The 22175-nt window shown below is 46.1% G+C and overlaps 1 protein-coding gene across 2 annotated transcripts; it reads left to right on the plus strand.

Annotated features, from left to right (window-relative positions):
* The first annotated feature begins 1235 nt into the window (after positions 1-1235).
* CFAP52 (cilia and flagella associated protein 52) lies at positions 1236-21541 on the plus strand. Of its 2 annotated transcripts, XM_061461965.1 has the most exons (14): positions 1236-1380; positions 2311-2510; positions 3206-3342; positions 3996-4124; positions 5151-5250; positions 5713-5829; positions 12980-13080; positions 14248-14418; positions 16186-16334; positions 17025-17170; positions 19152-19303; positions 19937-20039; positions 20210-20321; positions 21103-21541. In XM_061461965.1, exons 1-14 carry the CDS (start codon positions 1329-1331, stop codon positions 21276-21278), a joined length of 1845 nt encoding a protein of 614 aa, XP_061317949.1. In that variant the 5' UTR covers positions 1236-1328; the 3' UTR covers positions 21279-21541. The 2 variants fall into 2 exon arrangements, with proteins under 2 accessions (XP_061317949.1, XP_061317950.1); XM_061461966.1 differs by lacking the exon at positions 21103-21541 and having other exon boundaries at positions 20130-20266.
* Positions 21542-22175: the final 634 nt, after the last annotated feature.

The following is a 22175-nucleotide window of genomic DNA, read 5'->3' on the forward strand; positions in this document are numbered from 1 at the left end:
GCCCTGACTACGCAGGGTCAAGGGGCCCCTTGGACAAGGACAAGGGGAGATGTGCATTTTCCAGCACGAAATGTGAATGCATACACGTAGCTCAGTCAGACAAGGCTGGGTCAGACAAGAGTTGCCTCACAGGAAGGTCATTGACCATAGAGAGATCATCCTGGCTACAGGATGACAGTGTCTCCCACATCCAAATATACTTTCCACTTCACCTATTCCACTTCTTGAGCTGTTCAGAGGAGGAGCTATTGTTGCTTTGGTGCCTGCTTTCAGCAATGGCAGGAGGATGTGGGCAGGAGCAGGCGATGGCAGCGAGTTCACACAGTGCCAGTCATGCGGCAGACCTGGGAACTGCTTGTATCCTTCAAGGGGTATCCAGGAAAGATGGGGAGGGGAGACACAGCCCTGCGCACCCCTGTGGCCAGAGCTCACATGAAAAAGCACCGCAGAAATGCCTCCTTCCCTGCAATTAAAGAGCTCTGCTAGGGTGTCCTAATTATTTCTTTCTGTGATCATGTACGAGACTTTCTGCCTGCCTGAAAGGTTCCCATGGGAGTTCCTTTCCCTTCATAGAATCACGGAATGGTTGGGGTTAGAAAAGACTAAAAGCTCACCCATCTCCAACCCCTGCTACGGGCAGGGACCCCTTCCACTAGAGCAGCTTGCTCCAAGCCCCTGTGTCCAACCTGCCCTTGAACACTGCCAGGGATGGGGCAGCCACAGCTTCTCTGGGCACCCTGTGCCAGCGCCTCAGCACCCTCACACCCTCACCCTGCACCAGAGCGGCTGGGCTGGGAGCTGGGAAGGGGAACCCAGAGCGGGTGGGTCGTTTCCAGTGTCTCCAGCAGGGATTAAACCTCGGGGCAGGTGCAGGGGTGCGCGGGGCAGGGGGAGGGCTGAAGGCTGGGGATGGGTTTCCTGCGCTTTCCAAGCGCTAGGAGCAAAGCCCGCAGCGCGGCTCCTCGAGCTGCCGCAGGAGCACAGCGCTGCGCTGGGAGGGCGTGGAACGGGTCCGCTGGAGTGCGTGAGGCCCTTGCAGATGTCTGCGGGTGCCCCCTGCTCTGAGCTGCTGGCCCGCAATGACCGCGGCTCCTTCCGGCCGCAGCCTCCCTCGCTCCGCTGCGCTCCCCCGCCCGCTCCCGCCGCTCCCGCCTCCCCTCCCGCGGCTCCGCTGCGCGCTCCTCCGGGACGCTCCGCCCCTCCCTCACCCCGCTCCCGCCGGCCCCGGGCCCTGCTGCCGCCGCCCTGCAGCGCCCCCTGCCGGCCGTGGCGCGGCAGGCCCGGCGCGGGCTCCGGTTGCCGTGGCGCCGCGTGCCGGGCGGGGCGCGATGGCGGAGGAGGCGCGCGCGCTGGAGCTGCGGGCGGCCATCGGCTTCAACGGTACCGCGGGGCGGGGGGGACCCGAAGGCTCCGGGCACCGGGGGGGGGGGGGGTACGGGGGCACCGTGCGGCAGGCGTGGGGCTGCGGGATGGGCCTGGAGCAGCGGAGTCCTTCCTGCGCCCCTCGCCCTTCCTGCGCCCCGCATCCCGAGTCAGGCGGAAAGCGAAGAGCAGGAAACACCTGGGAGCACAGGAGTCTCGTTTCGGAGTCACAGCGCACCCAAAGCCCTGCTCGCGCTGAACATCGTTGTGACAAGGGACCGGCCTCAGGCATCGCGACTTCAGCAGCCGCCCTTTGGAGGCAGCTCACGGCAGCGGGGCTGCTGATGTGGGCTCCCTAGGTCAGAAATGTGCCTGGAGATCCCTCTGTACTGGAGGGCGCCAGCCTCTTGGCCGGTTAAATGTCCTGGTAGCTGTAGGAAGCACAGCGTGGGCCCAGAAGTGTAGATGTGACCCTTGAGTTGTACCCAGGGTTGTTCTGCTGCTCGGCTTTGGGGGCACGGGAAGGCTGCTGGTTTTGCCCTCCTTGTGAGATAAACTTTGGGGAACAAGTGATTTCCCCTTAGGGACCAGGATAAGCAAGGCCACTGGCATGGAGGTGTTGGGAGAGGCCAGCCTGCTCTTCGGACTGCCTGCTTCAGGCAGGGGAAGAGAATTTGCCTGCAGGCCCCAGAACCTTTAACAGCCAGCAGCAGGTCATATAGAACCACATATAGACTGCGTTGGGTTGAAAGGACCTTAGAGCTCACCCAGTCCCAGCTGCCTGCTACGGGCAGGGACACCTTCCACTGGAGCAGCTTGCTCCAAGCCCCTGTGTCCAACCTGGCCTTGAGCACTGCCAGGGATGGGGCAGCCACAGCTTCTCTGGGCACCCTGTGCCAGCGCCTCAGCACCCTCACAGGGAAGAGCTTTCTCTCCTTTCTCTTGCAGGGCATGTACCCTTCGGCCTCATCTGCCACCCCAATAAGCAGCACATGCTCTATCCCCTGGGCTGTACTGTTGTTATTCAGGACCTTGACAGCAAGAAGCAGGTTTTCTTGCACGGCCACACCAATAACGTCTCCTGTGTTGCTGTATCTAGGGATGGGGTATACGTCGCTTCTGGAGAAGTGGCTTTCATGGGTTTCAAGGTGGGTAATGCTCTTTTTTTACCTGCATAATCTTGACCAAGAAAATGGAGTTGGCTTGCCAGTGGTGGGAACACCTTTGGTTTACTTTTTCTTTTGTTGCAATACAAATGCGTACAGTGGGAGGATATTGCAGAGAATGGGCAATAGTGGCTATTCCATCGCCTTTATGTTTTTGTAAAGTGTTAAGCCTTCCTTCTAGGACTGGGATAACTAGCCTGAAGTGCCTCTTCATTTCCGTCCTTTTTATCTAAAGAGTTGTCTGCCTGTGGCAGCCTAAATCTCATTAGACATTAATTAATAAGTGGTGGTGTATTTAAATTGAGTTCCAGAGCTGCCTGGGGCTTTTTTGGCAGCTAATTAATTACGTGTGGTTTTGGACCTCTAAAGTTCTTTGTGGCTTAATTTTTGCCTATTTGGAAGGACCCTGAGACACCTGGAAGGAATCAAGTATTAGTGTTGTCAGTATTTTAAAACCGAAGTCAATTTTTATTCTGACCTGAAGTAAAGCCACTCAACCGGTAAGCTGGAGTAATGCTTCTTACAGCACCTAATCTGAAGCAGGTTTGTGTCACTGGAGCCCTGGCTGGACAGAAGCTGACTGGGCTCCTTCTAACAGCTTTCCTGTCAGAGAAAGTTTTTACACCTGTGTGCTACATCAATGTTCTGGCTTTGCCCCCTCCTGCTTTGCACCTCAGGCAGACATCATCCTATGGCATTTCGAGAGGAAGGAGTTACTTGCTCGGCTATCACTTCACAAGGGCAGGGTTGAAGGACTGGCGTTTTCTCCCAACAACCTTTATCTGATCTCGCTGGGAGGACAGGATGACGGCAGGTAGCTATTTCTGCTTCTTGGCAGACGATTTCCACACAATTTCCAACAAGTTGTAGGGCATGGAGGAGCGTTGTTGAGGAGCACTGGCTTCTCCCCACTTTGGCCATCTGAGTCTTTCCACTGCTTGATGTCTCTCCTCAGTGATACAGCTCTGTCCGATGGGAAGCCAGGTGGGTGCTGTGGGCAGAGCGTGGGGTATGGGGAAAGATGAAAGTAGCAGCTAATTCTTAAGCTGATGTAATCACCCAGAAACCTCATGGAGCCTGTACAGTTAGCTGGCTTAATGCACTGCCCTGAAAAGCTCTGGATTTCACTGGAGGCCTGCCTGCTTTGACAAAAAGGCAAATAAGAGTGGAATGAAAAGTTATTTTAAATCAGATTTAACAAGTGGCCTAAGGTATGATTTGAATCTTGTCCAGCAGAATGAATCTGACAAATGAACATACCTTTGCTTGAGGAGCAAGGGATATAAAGTGCAATTCCACACATTTGTGATAAGGCTTTTATCGGTTAAAGTCTCTGCCAAAGGACTTTCATTGTGTATCCTGGTGGGAACAGACTGCAGGAAAATAGGTTTCATCTTGCTTTTGGTTTGAAGTATTTTAAGTAATGGCAAAAAGCAAGGCTCTTGTAAGCTCCTCCTTGTCCTGCAGCGTAGTTGTGTGGCACGTTGACCAGAGGGAGGCCATCTGCGGGAGCCCTGCCTCGGCACAGAACTCGGGGAACGCAACCGTCGTGGTGTGCTCCAGCTGCAGAGACGAGATGTTTGTCACTGCTGGAAAGTAAGGGTTTCTGTAGATGAAAGAAAGGGGAAAGAACCTATGGACCTATTTGCCTTTAGAAAGAGTCTTTCCTGAAATACAGGGTAACTTAAGCAACTGTGTGCTTTTTGCTTGTGTGGTTTTTCTTTTTGCTCTGAATGGACCCACAAATATCCATCAGCTTGTCCCTTTAAGGCATTTCTGCTTGTTCTGCGTAGAACAATATGTTTTAAAAGCAGCCCAAGGGACCCACATGCATCACTTCTGTTTCTGATAGCAGGATTTTGTACTCAGCATTCCCCATGCAGGGTTTAAAACATTTAGTTTCCAGTGTTTACACAAGAAAAGCAGTCACTGAATGGCTCTGAACAATGGTTAATCGATGTAGAAACGATATCTTGCAGGTCATTGGATCATCTCCTGTCCTCACCAGATGCAATGTACAATTGGTCACTGGCTTGGAACAAAAGTTGGTGCAAAAAGGCACATTTGTATGGATCTGAGACAGCCCTCATGTATCTAGCCTGACATTTAAATGTGTTGAGGACCTGCACCTCCCTTTAAATCAAGGGAGGCTTTGGATGCTCTTGGCTGTAGTTGCACTTATGAGTGCTGGTCTTTGCAGTTATAACACTTTGTCAAACATAAGGGTGACTGTGTGGAAAGATTTTATCTTGGCTTGTATTTTGTCAATTAAACTGCAAGAAAGTAGTTGAAAGTGTCCTGGACCATTCTAGGATCTGAGATTTCCACAGTGCATGTGTCTTTGGGAGGTGAAGTGTCAAGGTTGTTACACAGTCCTCCATAATCCTTCTGTATGCATTTGCTGAACCTTTTAAGATTTTTGATTTACCTGGAAAGAGTGACCACAAGAGACAGTAGGAAAGACTGAGACTTACTTCTGGCTTTTCTGATATTGTTCTTTTCCTCCTTGTTAATATTTCAGAGCAATGTAGCCTTGTGAAGGCTTTTTAATTCTTTTAGTAGTGAAAAAACTTGGATGTTTCTGCACATCTGGATTTGATCCCAGTATATTTGTTCTTACAGTAACACTGTTCGAGTGTGGGAACTGGATCTACCCAACAGGAAGATCCACCCCGCTGAATGCCGGACAGGGCACCTGAGGAGAGTGGTCACGTGTGTGAAGGTAAGCTTCAGCCATGACAGTTTGGCTCAGGTGAGCATCTCTCCCGGACTAGAGAAAACCCACAAACTTTGACAGTAACACTAGAAATGCCAGTCACAACTGCATTACAGCAGTGAAGTAACTGAGTGCTGGCTCGTTGCAAGATGGTCTCCCACAGTTGCTTTATCCTGGGAAAGAGCGTTTTGAATGCTTCAAAAGAGAAGCAGCATGTGCTTTATTCACAAGCTCCAAGACCCAGAGAATCCCATTTTTGATTCAAAATATTATTTAGATATGGTTAGAATGCAAAGATTTTGCATTCACATCTTTCAGTATGATGGGATGAAAACACTGGCTCTATCACTTCGGATTAAATCTTGGCAATACCCTGAAATGAAGCTATTTCCACAGCCCAGCATTAGGCTTGGGACAAGAGTCTAGCTATCTCACCATGATCTCTTGGGTTTTTCTGCTTTCCTATAGATGGCAGATGATGATAGTTATTTTTATATTGGCACATCAAGTGGTGATGTCCTGAAAATGAATACAAACCACAAGCTGATGACTGACTTTGGGCCCCAGAAGAAGATGTTTAGCTTGGTGAGTACCAGCTCTGCGACTTGATTTTTTCCCTTATCCTCCTTTTGTTTGTAACTGAAAGTAAGGCAACTTCCAGGAGAACCATTACATTGATTGCCTGACTAACCCTTGTTCTGTGCTGTTACTTCTTTGTGAGTGTCTCAGTGTTGAGCTGGAAGCTTGAGACCATTAGCTTGGTCCAGTTTCATTTGGCTCAGAATTTGGGTTTTTCCTGACTCTCACATGTCATCCCACAGACTCTCTTATACTAAATCTGGTAAAAGTCGTAAAAAAGTGAAAAATGAGCATAAAGATGGAACAGTTCCTGATTTTTTTTTTTTTAGGGAGATATTAATTGGAATGAGACAGAGGACACTCCTAGGAAGACTGTAGATGTGCTTATTTGAGAGGCTTTCTCACACTTGCTGCTATAGGGTCTTATATTCAGATCTTACAGATCTGTTAAATTTCCTAAGCTGAAATTTTCCAAGACCACTGTTTGCCACAAGAAGAGTGTTTTGGGAAAACTTCAAAATACTACAATTGCTCTTAAAAACCAAATCCCCCTAGATTTTTGTGTTTGTTCCACAAACCATTCCTCCCCCTTCCTTTCAGGAGGATGTCTTTTTGAAGTTCTGACTCTACCACTGGTGAGGCAGAGGTCTTACTGAAAAAAGTAGTATAGAGAGTGGATTTAAAGAGTTTATTGTAGTGCATATGCATAACTGGGTTGCATAGGGTACATTGCTTCAATTGCTTTTTAACTGCTGAGTGCTTGACTTCATAACCCCAAAGATCTTGTAGTTTAGCTCTTTCTGTCTGTGACTGGGTCTCGTGAGTCTTAGTGTGAGGATCCTGACACAGAAATATCTCCTGAATAAGGAGCTTTTGGTCTTTCATTGTACAAGAATTAATTCTGCATGCAGGGAGCTGCAATGATAATCAGCACCAGCTAGTACGCTTGGGCTTGAGTTCTCTTTATTTGTTGCTATAAAAGACTTGTTGTAGCTTCTCAGTTTGTACCCAGTGGCAGGAGTGAAACCTCAGGAGCTGAAACACTTCCCTGAAAAGCTTTCTTGCATAAGGCTGAATGTATTTTGCAATGTAAATCCAAACCCCTATCTTAGGATGCTGGGTTTGTTGTTTTTTTTTTTACTATGAGGGTGGTGAAACACTGGCATAGTTTGCCCAGGGAGACAGTAGATTCAAGGCCAAGTTGGACGGACAGAGCTCTAAGCAACCTGATCTGCCTGAATACTTCCTTGCTCATGAGAGGGGTTGGACTAGATGAGATTTAAGGTCCCTTCTAACCCAAACCATTCTGGTCTCGATGAGCAACCATGAAAATTATGGTTCCATGATTCCCTTGAGCTGCGGGGGAAGCAATATAGGTGGAAGTACCAGATGTCCTGTTAGGAACGCCATGGGGAATCTGTTCTACAAAGAAGCAGATCTTGTTTCAGAGCAAATACAAGACTAACAAGAATTTTAAGAAAAGTTCAGCAATCAATCCCAAAGAAAAAGCTGCTTTGGGCTTTTTTCTCTATACCTGAACTTCCTTGTGCCACGCACGTACATGCAAACCATGTAAGTGCCCATTCAAAATGTGGTGTTTCTCGTGTTACAAGTGCATGCCCACATCTCTGGGATAACTCAGAGCCACTGAATTCTTTGAAATATATTTCAATCTTTATCCAGAAGGTTGGAGAAGTTATGTTCCCCACCTGCATTGCAGGAATGTAAGTAATTACATTCTGTATACATACTAAGTGACAAGAATGTATTTTTTTTTCCTGATGGAAATTGTAAGTCTGCTGCAGGTCTATACTCTTGAGTACATGTTCCATGCCCTGTTAAGCAAGTCTTCCAGCAGTCTTCCTGCAGGGCTCTGTATCCACACAGGACTTGTGTCCTTTCTGATCTCTGCTGTCTTTCATGCTAACGTCTTGATGACTGAGTATCACCTCCCCTGTTAAGTGCTTGCACCTTGGAGTCCTTTTACATCTAGCAGTGTGTGTACTCTGCCTAGAGTACACAGCTGAAACCACACGAGGTCCTGAACCCCCTTGCCTTTAGGGCTGAGGGGAAGATGCCAAATGCAGTGAAACAAAGCTTCACCAAAAAAATGCTCCTCAGACATTGCTAAAGAAGCAATCAGACAGGGACATTAGCAGGATGCCATGCAATTTGGGTGCTTGAAAGAGGTCCTCAGGCCTCTTGTAGAAAAGCAGAGCTCAAAGCCAGACCACAGGCCAGTCCATGCTGTGAGAGGCTTGATCATAAGGCAAATCCATAGGAACTGAGCCACCACAGTTTGTGGCAGAGGTCTTTGGAGCATTGTGAGCATCAGCTGACGTTGCTTCTGACAGTTAAAAGCTGAACTAAAACAGGACTACACAAAACACTGACAAGATGCTAGGGAGAAGATCCAGAAGAGGATCTTGTGACAGCCTCCTGCCAGCCTTATGGATGAGACCTGAGCAGGAAGGCATTAATCTGACTTAAATGTAGTGCTCTGTACCAGCAGCTACTTAAGATACAACAATGATCATTTTGGGAAAAGGGAGTGAAAAGGAGATGTTCACACTGGATGCAAATAACAGGTATTCTCTCCAATCTCCTCCTTTACCCTGTCACTTAAAACAGACGTTTCTGTTCAAAGCTCAGCACCATCATCCCTTCTCCTCTTGCTTATTCCTCACTGCTCTCTTCCCTCCCTCTTATTAATGCAGTTTCCAAATGCGTTCTGTGAGTCTATGATACTTGTGAACAAACATTGTCCTCTCTCTGAAAACCTTTTCTCACCACTCACACCAGGGAATTCTGAGGCCATGAAACTCCAAACCTGGAATCCACAGCCACCCCATGGTGAGCATATCTTTAAAGAAAGAGTTTAGATACTGTTTGGGTAAGGAGAAGATGTTTATTGAAAATAAGTTTGGTCAGCCTTAAAGGAACTTTGCCTTTAGATATATGAGAATGTGTTTGTTATGAAGACATGATCTGAAGATTTTGTTTGTTTTGAAGAGGAGTGGCAGAATAGTTCACTGGTTTGATGAAGCAACTTGTTTTTCTCATGAGACATCAGAATGGGACAAAGACCAGGTACCTCTGAAGGGAAGGGAATGGGCAGGCTGGATTTTTGCTGGTATCTTTATTTATAATCATACTTCAGAGCAGTGATTTCTTTTGGTAAGACGTAAATAATGGATGGTGATAGTTTTAACCTCCTACATTTGCCACTGCATTTCATCTACAAGAGGTCTGTCAGTAAATAAAATAGAGCATTCATCATCTCATTAACGTGATCTGCTTGACTCTGCGACTAACAGGGGCATCTTAGAAAGCTCTCTGTTCCCTCATGGTGATCCAGAGAACAGACTGGACAAAAAAAGAAGCACAATGATGAAGTTAAGGTTGAAATCAAACTCCGGTGATTCTGAGAACTTGGCAATGAATTCGGCCACTTCTATTTGAGTTAAGTTTTGGTTTTCTGTCTCAATAATACCCATTTTCCTCTCAAACTGAAGAACTGAAGAGAATACCTTGGCAAATCGAAGCAGTCTTGGCAGTGTTGCAAAACCTGTAATTTATCAGCAAGTAGCAGGGAGCTGCAATCAGATAAACTCTGTAGTCAAAGGTTTGATTTTTAATGCCACCACCTGCCACAGCGCTCAACCCAAAGGGCAGTCGGGATGTGAGTCTTGTACAGGAAGAGCTGCAAACCAGTAGATCAGAAGTCAGTTGGTGAGGCTGCAAGAACAGGGCAGTCGCAAAATGCTGCCAGCAGCTCATAGGAAATTTTTGTGAACATTGTTCTGCTCGTGGATCATGTTTCTAATTCAAAAGAATTCTTTTGTTCTCATGCTTTTGCTCAGAATATTTGCATGAAACCTGGCTTCCAGCCAGGTGGTGTTGTGACAGCGTGGCATAAAATCCTTGCTGGAGGTTGTGTTTTCCCAGTGATCAGCCCTGATACTGCAGGAGACTGTGGATGTGCTGCTGGTGGAGACAGACTGATGAGGAAATCCAGTGCAATTAAATTACAAATCAGGATTAGGGGGTTTTTATCTTTTTTTACTTTTTTTTCCCCCACAATCCACATTTATTTGTTCCTGAAGTCAAACAGTCCTTCAGCTGATGTGCAGATGGGTGCAAGGATGCTTGGAATACCCAGTTACCTATATCATAATTATTAGGGGGTTTCCTTCAAAAAGTATAAGCAAGACTTTAAAAACAACCAGTTGCTGCTATTTGATTGGATTATTGAACCAAAGTATTTTTTCCAAATTCATCAGACCTTGTCTGTGACTTTAGAACGATCCTTTCTGGGTCTCAGCAGCTCAGATGTCCATTTTATTTTCTCTTCTTTCTTCCCTTCCTCTCTCGCCTTCCTTACAGCTTCAGTCCTTTCCAGATATAAAACTAGCATTCTCTGGCTTTCATTCTTTTAAACACTCTGAAAGTGTTTAATCCTAAAAATTCACTTTGGGGTTAGGCCAGATGAATGCTTGAATAAAGCAAGAATGCTGCGTGGTGCTGGTCAGGGGTCAGGTTTGATCACAAAGTGCCGACTCCTGTATTTGTTCAGAAATCACAAACCAAGCCCATGACAGTGACTCCTTCCCAAAGAATAAATAGAGAATTATTCTGATTTGCCTCTTGGTTATTACTTTTTGAGCATTCACGTCTTTGTGCTTTCACAACATGGAATGCTAGAAAAAAAATCCATCAGGTGGAAGCTGTTCTTTTCACTTGAACACATTTTTCTCCATTAGCTGGGGCTTAAAGAAGAACCAGCGTGATGTGAAAGTGCTAGTCCTCTCAGGACACTTGGCAAGACTGCTCATTAACTTGGGCAGTGGCCAGTGGTGCTGGAGTCTCTATTGGAACTTCCAGAGTCACTAAACAGACTCATTACAAGTCACAGGGAGCCTGGAGCTGCTCCCAGCTGGCCTGTGCCTCTTGTACCCACCTGCTTCGTGCCAGGGCTTAGTGTTCGGATGACATAAAGCTCCTTTATTGCCTTTTTTTTATTAGTAATTTCCATTTCACTCATGCATACATTCCCCCAAGCTAGCAGGGACATTTTTTGGGAGAGTACTAAGATTTAACCCCACAAAAGTAGTTCCACCCCTCTTGCAGCCAACTTTGGGGTCTCTCAGGTTTTCAAGAATCCATCTGTTGTCTAGTATACAGAGGAGTAATATTGCTTTACAGAACTGAAGCAGAGACTTGACTTTTCTTATACTTGAAATTTTGTGGCAAGGCTAAGGGCAAAGTTGGTTTGTTTTGTATTTACTGTAGTCTCTTACTTTGACCATGAAAAAACATTTCTCCTTTTTCTAATGGCTGACATCCTGTTGATCTGCTCATCTCAGTAAATAGAAGCATCAACCCATGTTGATGATGGGCTGCCTAATTTCCAAAGCTTTTCAGTGACAAAGGTATTTTATTACTAATGGGTGGGAGAAGGATTTGCACTGATTTGGTGGCCTTCTATTATGAGGCTATGGAACTGATGGACAGGGCAGAGCAATTGACATCATCTACCTGGACTTGTGCAAAGCGTTAGACTCTGTCCTACACGACATCCTTGTCTCTAAATTGGAGCGACATCAATTTGATGGATGGACACTCAGTGGATAAAGAACTGGCTGGATGGCCGCACACAAAGAGTCGTGGTCAATGGCTCAGTGTCCAGCTGGAGACCAGTAACGAGTGGGGTCCCTCAGGGGTCGGTGTTGGGCCTGATTCTGTTCAACATCTTTGTCACTGACATGGACAGTGGGATTGAGCGCGCCCTCAGCAAGTTTGCCGATGACACCAAGCTGTGTTGATACCCTGGAGGGAAGGAATGCCATCCAGAGGGACCTTGACACACTTGAGAGGTGGCTGATGCCAACCTTATGAGGTTCAACCAAGTGAAGTGCAAGGTCCTACACCTGGGTTGGAGCAATCCCAGGCACAGGTTGAGCAGAGAAGAGATTCAGAGCAGCCCTGCAAAGAAGGACTTGGGGGTGTTGGTTGATGAGAAAAATGAACATGAGCCGGCTTCAGTGTGCACTTGAGCCCAGAACCCCCCCATGTCCTGGGCTGCATCAAAGGAGCGTAACCAGCAGCTCAAAGGAGGTGATCCTGCCCCTCTACTCTGCTCTCGTGAGACCTCACCTGGAGTATTGTGTGCAGTTCTGGTGTCCTCAACATAAGTAGGACATAGAGCTGTTGGAGCAAGTCCAGAGAAGGACTGCAAGGATGATCAGGGGACTGGAGCACCTTCCATATGGAGACAGACTGAGAAAGTTGGGTCTGTTCAGCCTGGAGAAGAGAAGGCTGCGTGGAGACCTCAGAGCAGCCTTCCAGTATCTGAAGGGAGCCTGTAAGGATGCTGGGGAGGGACTCTTCATTAGGGACTGTAGTGACAGGACAAGGGGTAATGGGTCAAACTGAAACAGGGGAAGTTTAGATTGGATATAAGGAGGAAGCTCTTTACTGTAACAGTGGTGAGGCACTGGAATGGGTTGCCCAGGGAAGTTGTGAATGCTCCATCCCTGGCAGTGTTCAAGGCCAGGTTGGACAGAGCCTTGGGTGATATGGTTTAGTGTGAGGTGTCCCTGCCAATGGCAGGGGGGTTGGAACTGGATGATCTCAAGGTCCTTTCCAACCCTAACTGTTCTATGATTCTGTGATCTTTCAGGCAGGGGGAGAGGCCCTGGGACATAGAGGATCTGTCCTAAAAGCCGTTGGAGGAAAGGACACTTGGGCCAAGTTTTATCCTGTGTTGTTTCCCTGTCAGATAGATGAAGAATCAGGGGAAGGCAAACTGGAGGCACTAATACAAAATGTGTGTGTTGCTTGCTGGGATGAGGTAAGGTTATGTAGGCTCTTTCATGGTCCCAGCTGCTCTGAAGGATCCATGATGATACTATTTACTCGCTCCACATACTGTAGTAGTTCATGTATACCTGTAATTAGTAGCTCTTTTCTCCCTTCCCCCTCCAGAGGGTCACTCTTTAGCCGTGGTCAGTCAAAGAATAGTGATAAAGCCATATTTGTGTGACACCAGCACCATCAGGAGCACAATGGAGGCTCCGTTTGCATTTTAGCATGGCTGCAGCAATAACAAGACTCTGCTTCCATCCAATTGTGTTTTAATCCTGTTTTCTCCTAGGGAGTCACAACTCTGGTTTTGCTGAAGACAGGAAATTCAATAGTCGGCACCGGAGAAGGGATTGTAGCTCTCTGTAAAGGCTCAGACTACCAAGTGATGAAGTGAGTTAGCAGATGGGAGAATCAGGAGGGTAGAGCTGACACTTCCCCAAAGGGTCACAGTATAAGAACCCATCATCTCTACAGAAAGGCATAATCCAAGCAAATCTGTTTTTCAGTCCTGCAGACAGAGCAGACAGCATGGTTCCAGTGTAATGAAGTTGGAACAGACTGAAACTCATTGCCTGCCTTTGCACAGAAGTGAATTCATCATTCATTTTAAATGACCATTGCTTCCTTTTAGGCATGAGTCGTCAGATCCTAAATTGATGCAAACTAAAATTATGCCAGCTGAGAAAGAGTAGTATTTGCCATCTGCAAAGGGTTTCTTGGAGAACATGGGATTGTAAATGAAGGCTCTGCTAATTTTATAGGCTCATGTCTGGCAGTGCTGGAGTAGGTGCAAAGCACTTTTTTCAGCCTACAAAACAGAGTACTGCAGGTGTCATTTCCCCACATGTGATTTGCAGACTGGATTCACAGCTACTGTTTCTACATTGTTTTGAGTAGCCAGCTGAAGTGTACAGTTCTGCAAAATCAGCTTCATACAATTTAAACTATTCCCAAAAGATCTGTACTGTCTGGAAATATTCTTGAACATGAGATATTTAAGTGCGCTTGAGCAAAAAATGTCAGCAAAGATGCTGTTTCCTTAGGCCCTGGTCCAGAAAACAAAATCTCCCAAGCATTGTGTTTGCAAGGCCTGGCAGAGTAGCAGGTGGGAGAGGGAAGATCATATGAAGTATTAACAGGACTGGCTTTAAGCTGCCAGAGGGGAGACTGAGATGAGCTCTTAGGCAGAAGCTCTTCCCTGTGAGGGTGCTGAGGCGCTGGCACAGGGTGCCCAGAGAAGCTGTGGCTGCCCCATCCCTGGCAGTGTTCAAGGGCAGGTTGGACACAGGGGCTTGGAGCAAGCTGCTCCAGTGGAAGGGGTCCCTGCCCGTGGCAGGGGTTGGAGCTGGAGGAGCTTTAAGATCCTTCCAACCCAAACCAGTCTGGAATTCTGTGACTGGGAATGAAATATTAGTCCTGAGCACTTTCTTGTGTAATGGTATCACAGACTAATATGGAGCTTTCTGGGGAATGAAAGTCAAGTCAGGGGGAAAGGGAAGACAGAAAAAAAGTACATCAGGGTCAATGTCAGGCCAAACTTCTGCTTTCTCTTAACAGGAAAATTCAAGTTCAAGGTGGTGTCACTTCCCTGACATGCAGAGGTCAGGGTCACCAGTTCCTTATAGGGACAAACAAGTGCCAGATTTATCGAGTTAACTACACTGAGTTTAAAGAGGAGCTGATTGCTGCCTGTCACAATGAAGCCGTCCACGATATTGTTTTTCCTTTGTGAGTATAACTGCCTGGGATGCTTTTAACCAACAAGAACCCAAAGCCCATTAACATCCTTACGGTTTATACTGTAACCTGCATGGGTGATGGTGAGCAGCTGCTTGAAAGCAGAAGGCAGCAGCTGAGTTTGAGAGGTGGAAAAATCATTGATTTACAGAAAGTATTCTAAATAAAAAGACTAGAATTATTTATGTTTAGGTAATGGCAGCAACGGAAACCTCCCCCTTTGCTCCTAGGGTTAGTGCTGTGAGACGTGGGTCTCTTAGTCTGCCAACAGTGTGAATCCTGAAACTGCTTTTGTGTACCCTGCTGCAGCTAGAGTTTGTAGAGGTGTATGCTCTGCTATCCACCTGTCACATCACCTGAAACATGACTAACGGGGCTGTTCAGAGGCTTTTTGTGTCTCTCAGCCTCCCTTATGATTTCATGATTGACAACACGGCATGTTGCATTAAATTTGGGGTTTGTGATGGGAGATGCTGGGTGTGCTGGTGCGTCCTCTGCCTGCTTTTGTCTTGTGAACAGACAGCAAACATTCCCTCTTCCTGTATAGAAGGATCATGACACATTCCTTTTAAGAAGCCCACAGTGGATGGGTTGTTTCCTCTCCAAACAGAGAATGGGAGCTTGGTCCCAGTGCAGGTTTTTATTTTTGGCATGTTGTTATTGCATCGCTTCTTGACACAGCACAAAGGATCGTGTCTTACCAAGGTACAGCAGAGTGCACAATGCAGGATGCCCCCATCCATACTGTCACCAGCCTAAAAAATACTCATCCTTCTGATGTAGTGAGGAAATCATTTGGAGCTTTAGGGTGACCTGATGCTACTGGACCTGACTGGTGCATCTGTGTCTCAGAGGTATCTGGATGAAGCTGGATTTAGTGATGATTGCAACAACTGTCCCTGCACAGATGTTTAAAGTTTCTGTCTGTTAACTTCTCTTGAACAAAGCATATCACTGATTGGGAAATACATGCTTAATTCCCTGTTCTGGCTTATTTGGGAATACTTAGATTGCTGGTGTTCTCCTACTTTAGATAGCTGCTGCGCAAGCTGGGCTTGAAAGGGGCCACACTTCTGTTGTACCAGTTTTCTCTGTTCTGGTTCATCTTTCCAGGCATTGATGGTGGCGTTGAACAAAAGCTTGCAGTACCTTTCTAGATTTCACTTTGTGCCCTATCCCTAGGACATGTGGTTTAGAGCTTATTTCAAAGCATTCGCTCCCATAGCGTTTGGAATCCTGCAGGGTTTTTTTCTTATTCAAACATGTATAACAAGTATGTTACAAACAGGCTTTTGCCATTGCCTCTATTGCCTTCAGCAGTGTTGAATAGGAATCATCCAGTAAGCAAGATAAAAAATGACATCTGTACAATATGAAGCTGCTGTTAGCCCCTGATGTTAAATCTGGGCACGCAGCACTTCTATACCCACTTCTGTGGCTGTAATATACAACATGTGAAGTTGTTCAGAGATTGAATATGGAGAAATAAATGTCATAAGTTCAAAAAAATAGAGTTATTTTAGTTTCACTTTAAATGTTTCTTAAAATGAATCCTTGAGTAGAAATCAGAGCAGGGGTATTTTATGTGAGAGAGGTGATCCTGTGAAAAAGACCTTTGACTTAACCATGGTGGTGCCTATTGGGAAGATTACAGCTGCACTGTAGCAAGAGCAGAGCTTCAAAGGATGATTTAAGATCTGACAAAGAAGCATTTTCTGTATGCCCCTCCTCATTATCTCTGCTCTCTGAATTCTCCAGTGGAATTTCTGACTTGTTTGCTACCTGCTCCGGAAATGATATCCGAGTGTGGCACACCCCAGAGAACAGGGAGCTCCTACGAATCGTCATCCCCAACGTGACCTGCCATGCCATTGAGATTATGAGGGATGGCAAGAGCATCATTTCAGGTAGTGGTCAGTCCAGACCTGTGGTCAAGTACAGTCCTGAGGTGTTTGCCAGATTTAATAAGCATCTGTGTGTTAGAATGAAGAGGAGATTGAATTTGGAATGGACTGAAATTCAGTACATCTATCTCTTGACCCAAGGGCATCTTTGCTTGCTGCTGGTCCCATGAATGCTGCTCACAGCCCCCAGTATCTCAGGGCTGTAGTTAATGGTGTACGTGGAAGGCAAGGTTTGGCCACCTTGTTTTGGATGTGAATTCCAACAATTCATCCTTATTCCAGCAGTTCAGCCTCATTCAAAAGCCCTAATTCTGAACTATTAACCTTGGTGTATGCACCAGCTGTGTCTGTGGAGCACCTTTTGCATAAAGTTCCCACCCATTGCCATGTGCAGATTGCTTACACAGAACTGCAGCAGCCCTAGAGCAGCAGTGCTTTATTGTTATCAAACCAATTTGTCCATAGACAAAATCAAACAGAAATCAGAAATTAAATGTTAATAGTTTATTTGTGTCTGCAGCTCTGTGGGCTCACCTACAGTAGGGTGGTTTTCACATGTATACTGGTGATCTAGTATGGCTGGGCCTTATACAGGAACTCAGTAAGAAAACAGGTTCATTTGGGAAGGAAAGAGAGGTAATAATATGAGGAAATTCTGGGCACCTGCGTAATTTCTGTCTGTATATCCATCAGCTTGGAATGACGGGACAATCCGTGCCTTCACGCCGGAGACTGGACAGCCAATGTATGTAGTGAACCATGCCCATAGCTTGGGAGTGACGGCAATTGCTGCTACAAATGACTGCAAATGGATCATTAGTGGAGGAGGTGAAGGGCAGGTAATTTTTCCTTAAAAGCCTGGAGCAGCTTTGTGTTCTCATCACAGGCCCTGCAAGTTGCCTGTAATGCTCGGTCAGTACATGAACTCTCCTTAGCTTTCACTCAAGCAGAGGACTGAGTTGGAAAATACTGGCTTTGGATATCTGCAAAATTCTGCTCTCAGAGGGCAGAATGTAAAACTGTGCCCTGGTTTCTTCTGGCAGAGTAGTTCTGGAAATCCTTCTAATGCAGAGTATGTTCTTCATGCTTTTTGCTCATTTGCCTCTCCCCTGTATTTTCTTATTGTTAATCATTGTTTGCAAGCCTCTGTCTAACTGTATTCTAGCACAGATCTTCCTTCTGTCCTTGTTTTGGAAGTCCTGGTCCTGTCCAAATTGACCCATAAGAATTCATTTAGTAGCACAAATTTCCCTTTATATTGCTATAGTGTCTATGGGGTAACATCACACTGTGCAGTTCAACAGTCTTTCTCCAGCCATACAATACAAACACCGTGTATTTTGGCTACTCCATGTATTTCATATAGCAGTAGCCCTTTTCACTTTATAAAAGTGACACTCCTTTCCTAATGTTTAAATCATTTAAAGACAGGGGGTTTATTTCTATTAGAAATAGATAAACTTGGAAGGCTCATGTTCAGTTTCTTGCCTTGTTTTGGACTTCCTCTGCAGCCTGGCAGACCCTTCGGAACAAGACACTGCATTGTGTGTGGATTCCTGATCGCTATTTAACTGCTCTGTGCTTTGTTTGTGTCCCCTGATCTCAGATGCTCAGTGTGCCGTGCTGAAGATGGCACGGGAAACCTTGAAGAGGGAGGAACTGAACTTAGGTCTTCCAAATCTCATGCTAATGTCCTAATCCTTGAATCATTTTTTGGAATCATTCTGCACCTCAGCACTCCCCCAGAGCAGTGATGGCATCACTGCCTTATCTCACTGCATAAAGACATTAGGGATGATGAGCAACTTCAACCCTTCACTGAGAAATGAACAGTGAAGTACCTTGGATGATTAGTGCTAGAGAATGCAGAAGATGGAGGACCTAGATTCTGTATCAACACCCTCAGAAGGGCACAGGCTCTGGTTAGTTCATTTCTGAATTGAAAAGACAGCTGAGGCAGAACTAAAGCTAAAGGTTGGCAAAGAAGAAATGAGAACTGCAGGGGAGCACTTGCAGTATTCATTTGGAACACAGAAAAGGTGTTACTGAAATGCTAATGGTTTGGTCAAAACCAGCTCTTGGAAAGCTGTGACTTTCAGGGTGGCTTAAGGGATCTGGATGCTGTGATCATTAAGCAAGAGGGAATTGGACACCCAGATCCCATAGTTAACTCAGTAACAGACTTGAAAAGGTGGAAGGTGAGCTCCATGTTTCAGCTCTACATTTTCATAAGGATTTGACCTTAGGGGAATGCAAAAACGAATAGATGCCATTTAGTTTGGCACTTGTGGGGCAGTAAATGCAAGGTGTAAAGGATCAAGTCCTCAAAGCAGGAAGATTTTTGCTGTTACCACCACGGTAAAAGAGGTGCTTTCAGGCCCATATTTCACATCAAAGCTTTAAAGAGCTGTATTTACTTACTGGCATTCTGTATAGCACAAACTGGAAGCAGGTTTTTTCTGTTCCATGTCAGAAGCCTTGCTCCTTGATCTTTAAAGCATGGCTGGAAATGTATCACAGACCAGATGCATTTTCCTGATGGAGAGATGAGTAAACTGAAGCATGGGAGAGTGGGAACTTGGCAAAAACAAGGTCTGGGGTTAATGGTTGGGAGTTCCTGAACCAGGGAATTATTCTCTCAAGAACGCAGTTTGCTTTTGTGAGTCAGCTGCATGAGTGCCCACAGGAGAACAGAGACAGGCGGTTGAGATGGAGTTGCTGTATGTCCTAAAAAGAAGAGTAGAGGGAAGCCATAGGCATCCTCCTGAGCTCAGTCAAGATCACGTGGTACAAGAGCAGACGTCTGTTGCTGGTTTTCAGGTGAGGGTCTGGGAGATCCGTGAGATGACTCAAAAATTGGTGGAGGTTCTGAAGGAGCACGTTTCTGCTGTCTCCTGCATTAAGGTGAAGAAGGACAACCGAGAGTGTGTCACAGCCAGCCTCGATGGAACGTGCATCATCTGGGATATTGCGTAAGGAGACAGATAAGTACTGCAAGGCACTTGGAGTGCTGGTAGTGTCTCTGTTGGGGCACTGTGCCCTACTGGGGATACCACAAAGTGAGGAGTAGGGGAAAAGGAGCATTAGGAGATAAAAACTACTGGAAAGAACAATCAAGTCAGGGAATGTAGAACCTCCAATGCAAGAAACTTCTCAGAAAAGTTTAGACAAACATTTGTCTCAAGTCCTTTGCCTCTACTGGCTCCTGCTTGGCCAAGGGGGTGGAGTAGGTAACTTCCTCAGTTTCCCACTAGCTCTGTTCTCCAGCACTTCATGACTCACATTGAGCTATTGCAGATCTGCAGGCTTTCTGCACTGTGTGAGGGATAAGGAAATTTTCTGCATCATGGATAGCACCTGGAAAGCATCCTCAATTAAACTAATTCATATGAGAGTAGATCGGAAATCTTATAAGGCAGCTGTGATGGGGAACAGAACTGTTAGAACAGAACCCTCATAGGCTTCATGAACTCCTGAACTCAGACCAGTACCTGAAAATATCCAAGTAGAGAGATCTGATGCATAGCACAGGCAGAAATAGTTCAGACAGCCAACATTTGTTTTTTGACCCTATTGCTCTCTCCTGTTTTGGGGGTGTTTTGCAGGCGTTTTGTGAGAAAACAAATGTTTCTAGCCAACACATTGTTCAAATGTGTGTGTTACCATCCTGAAGAATACCAGGTCATCACCAGTGGAACAGACAGAAAGGTAAGTAAAACTGCAGGAATTGCGTCTGCAGTAATCCCAAAACACAAAGTCTGACGCTTGTTACGTGATGAAACTTTTGTACCTCCCCAGAGCATTGTGTTACAGGGCGGTGCTGAAATCCATGAGCTTTTCCTGCACATCTGAGCCTTCCTTTCTGCTCTGCTCTCTAGATTGGATACTGGGAAGTGTTTGATGGCTCTGTCATCAGAGAAGTGGAAGGCTCTGCATCAGGTTCCATCAATGGGATGGACATCACATCAGATGGGGCATTCTTTGTCACAGGTGAGTGGGGGATAAAACTAGAAAAGAGGAGGTCATATTAAGACCAAGGATCTCACTAAAGAAAGGGAAAACTAGAAGGAGAGGTCAGCAAAAGGGGAAAAGCAAATGAATCACTGAAGAACACTTATGAAAAGCCTGTGGGTCAGCCTTGGGAGATACTGTGGTTCAGCTGTGCAAGATGTAATATAAAGGTGAAGACAAGGTTCAAATGTGTTCCAGGGAGTACAGGGCTTCTCCTTGGCGTGCTCCTCATTTAGGTCAGTGTTCACTGTGCACTTGAATGATTTGTTTCAATGTCCCACTCCAGCAGCCTGGCAGTCTCCATCAGTTTACAAGTGGGAATGGCTGCAGACTCCATCCAGCCCCAGGCTTGCATGTTCCCCACCACTGTGCCATCCCTTCTGGAACCAGCCCAGAGGAGCTGGGGCACTGTGGATATTGGCTGTAGTTCAAGAGCACAGATTTGGTGTCAGTACCGGTTCTTGTAGATTAAGCTGGTAAATGAGTGTTGGTTGAAAGCATTTTGCAGGTCTCCAACTTACTGGTAGTAGTTCCTGGCCATAGTTCACTGTGATCCACTGGTGCAGGTCCTGAGCGCTCCACTGGACACTGACTCTAGTTTGCTTGAAATTAAGTAGGTTTTGCCATAATGCCCAATACAATGTACCCCAGCCTTCCTAAACACAATTGGTGCCTAAGTATTCCTCTGCCTGTAACACGGGGACAAAAGACAGCAGAACTCCAGCAGCAATCGTTTGTTCTCCCTCTGTGCCCAATGCAGGTGGCGATGACCATCTGGTGAAACTGTGGGACTACAAGGAGGGCGCAGTGACTCACGTTGGAGTGGGCCATAGTGGCAACATCACCCGTCTCAAGATCTGCCCTGGGAAGAAGAACATTGTGAGTGTGAGTGCGGATGGGGCCATCCTGCTCTGGAAATACCCAGACTTGCACTAACAGCTGGCACAGGAGCTGCCAGGCTGCTGCTTCCTTGGCCATTCCCAGGGATCCTTTTCTCTTCCAGCTGAGGTTGTTTTAAGCACTGGTAGTATTTTTATGCTCTCTGATACATATTTACCAGATCCTCTTGCTTTCACGTGGTCTCTCTCTTCCCTACCGTCTTCTGTTCCTTCCTTTAATGAATCACTTGTGTTAATTCACTCGTCTCTGTTCATTTTAATTTGCCTGGTCCTGATTAAAGAAAAATCCCTCAGCTCCAACTCAGGCATTTAACTGGGAAGGTTTCTTGAGTCAATTTTTAAATCGGCGTTCACACAGGAATACAAGGGTCTTGGGGTCCTTCATTTACAGCGTCCAATTCAAAACTCTCTTCACGGGCCAGGTTTTGAAGAATGAGAGTGCAGTCACTTCTGAATATGCCTGGATGTTTCCAGCTGGACACACTCACAGTCCTGCTCATGGGCCTGTTTTTTTTGAACAGCTTCCAAATTTGTATGAAATATGTATTTAGTCTGAGAATGAGTGCCCAGCATCATACCTGGTATTGAAACCAGCAGCTCTTAACATACTATTTGTGTAAAGCTCAGTGTAGGCAGCCAGCCTGTGAGGTGCTGCAAGTGAAGTAAATACTGCTTTTGCAGGCATTGAAGGCCTGTGAGAATTCTGGCATAAATGAAATTGGTAGCACAGTGTTTCATTCCTCAAATGTCTGTTGAGGCTTACAGATATTTTAGTTAACTAAGATGATGATTTACAGGCAGTGTCAACTAGATATTGTCATACCTATATCGACATCATTAGCTGTTCTGGTAGTGATGGGGGATAGAAATTTAAAGGTATGACTACTTATTATCCTTTATATGCCACTAAATGTATTTACTGCTCATAGCACCA

Source organism: Pezoporus flaviventris, unplaced genomic scaffold, assembly GCF_033815535.1.
Source record: "Pezoporus flaviventris isolate CSIRO_AGI_PZ_B2104156 unplaced genomic scaffold, CSIRO_AGI_Pfla_v1 ptg000034l, whole genome shotgun sequence".
NCBI lineage: Eukaryota > Metazoa > Chordata > Aves > Psittaciformes > Psittacidae > Pezoporus > Pezoporus flaviventris.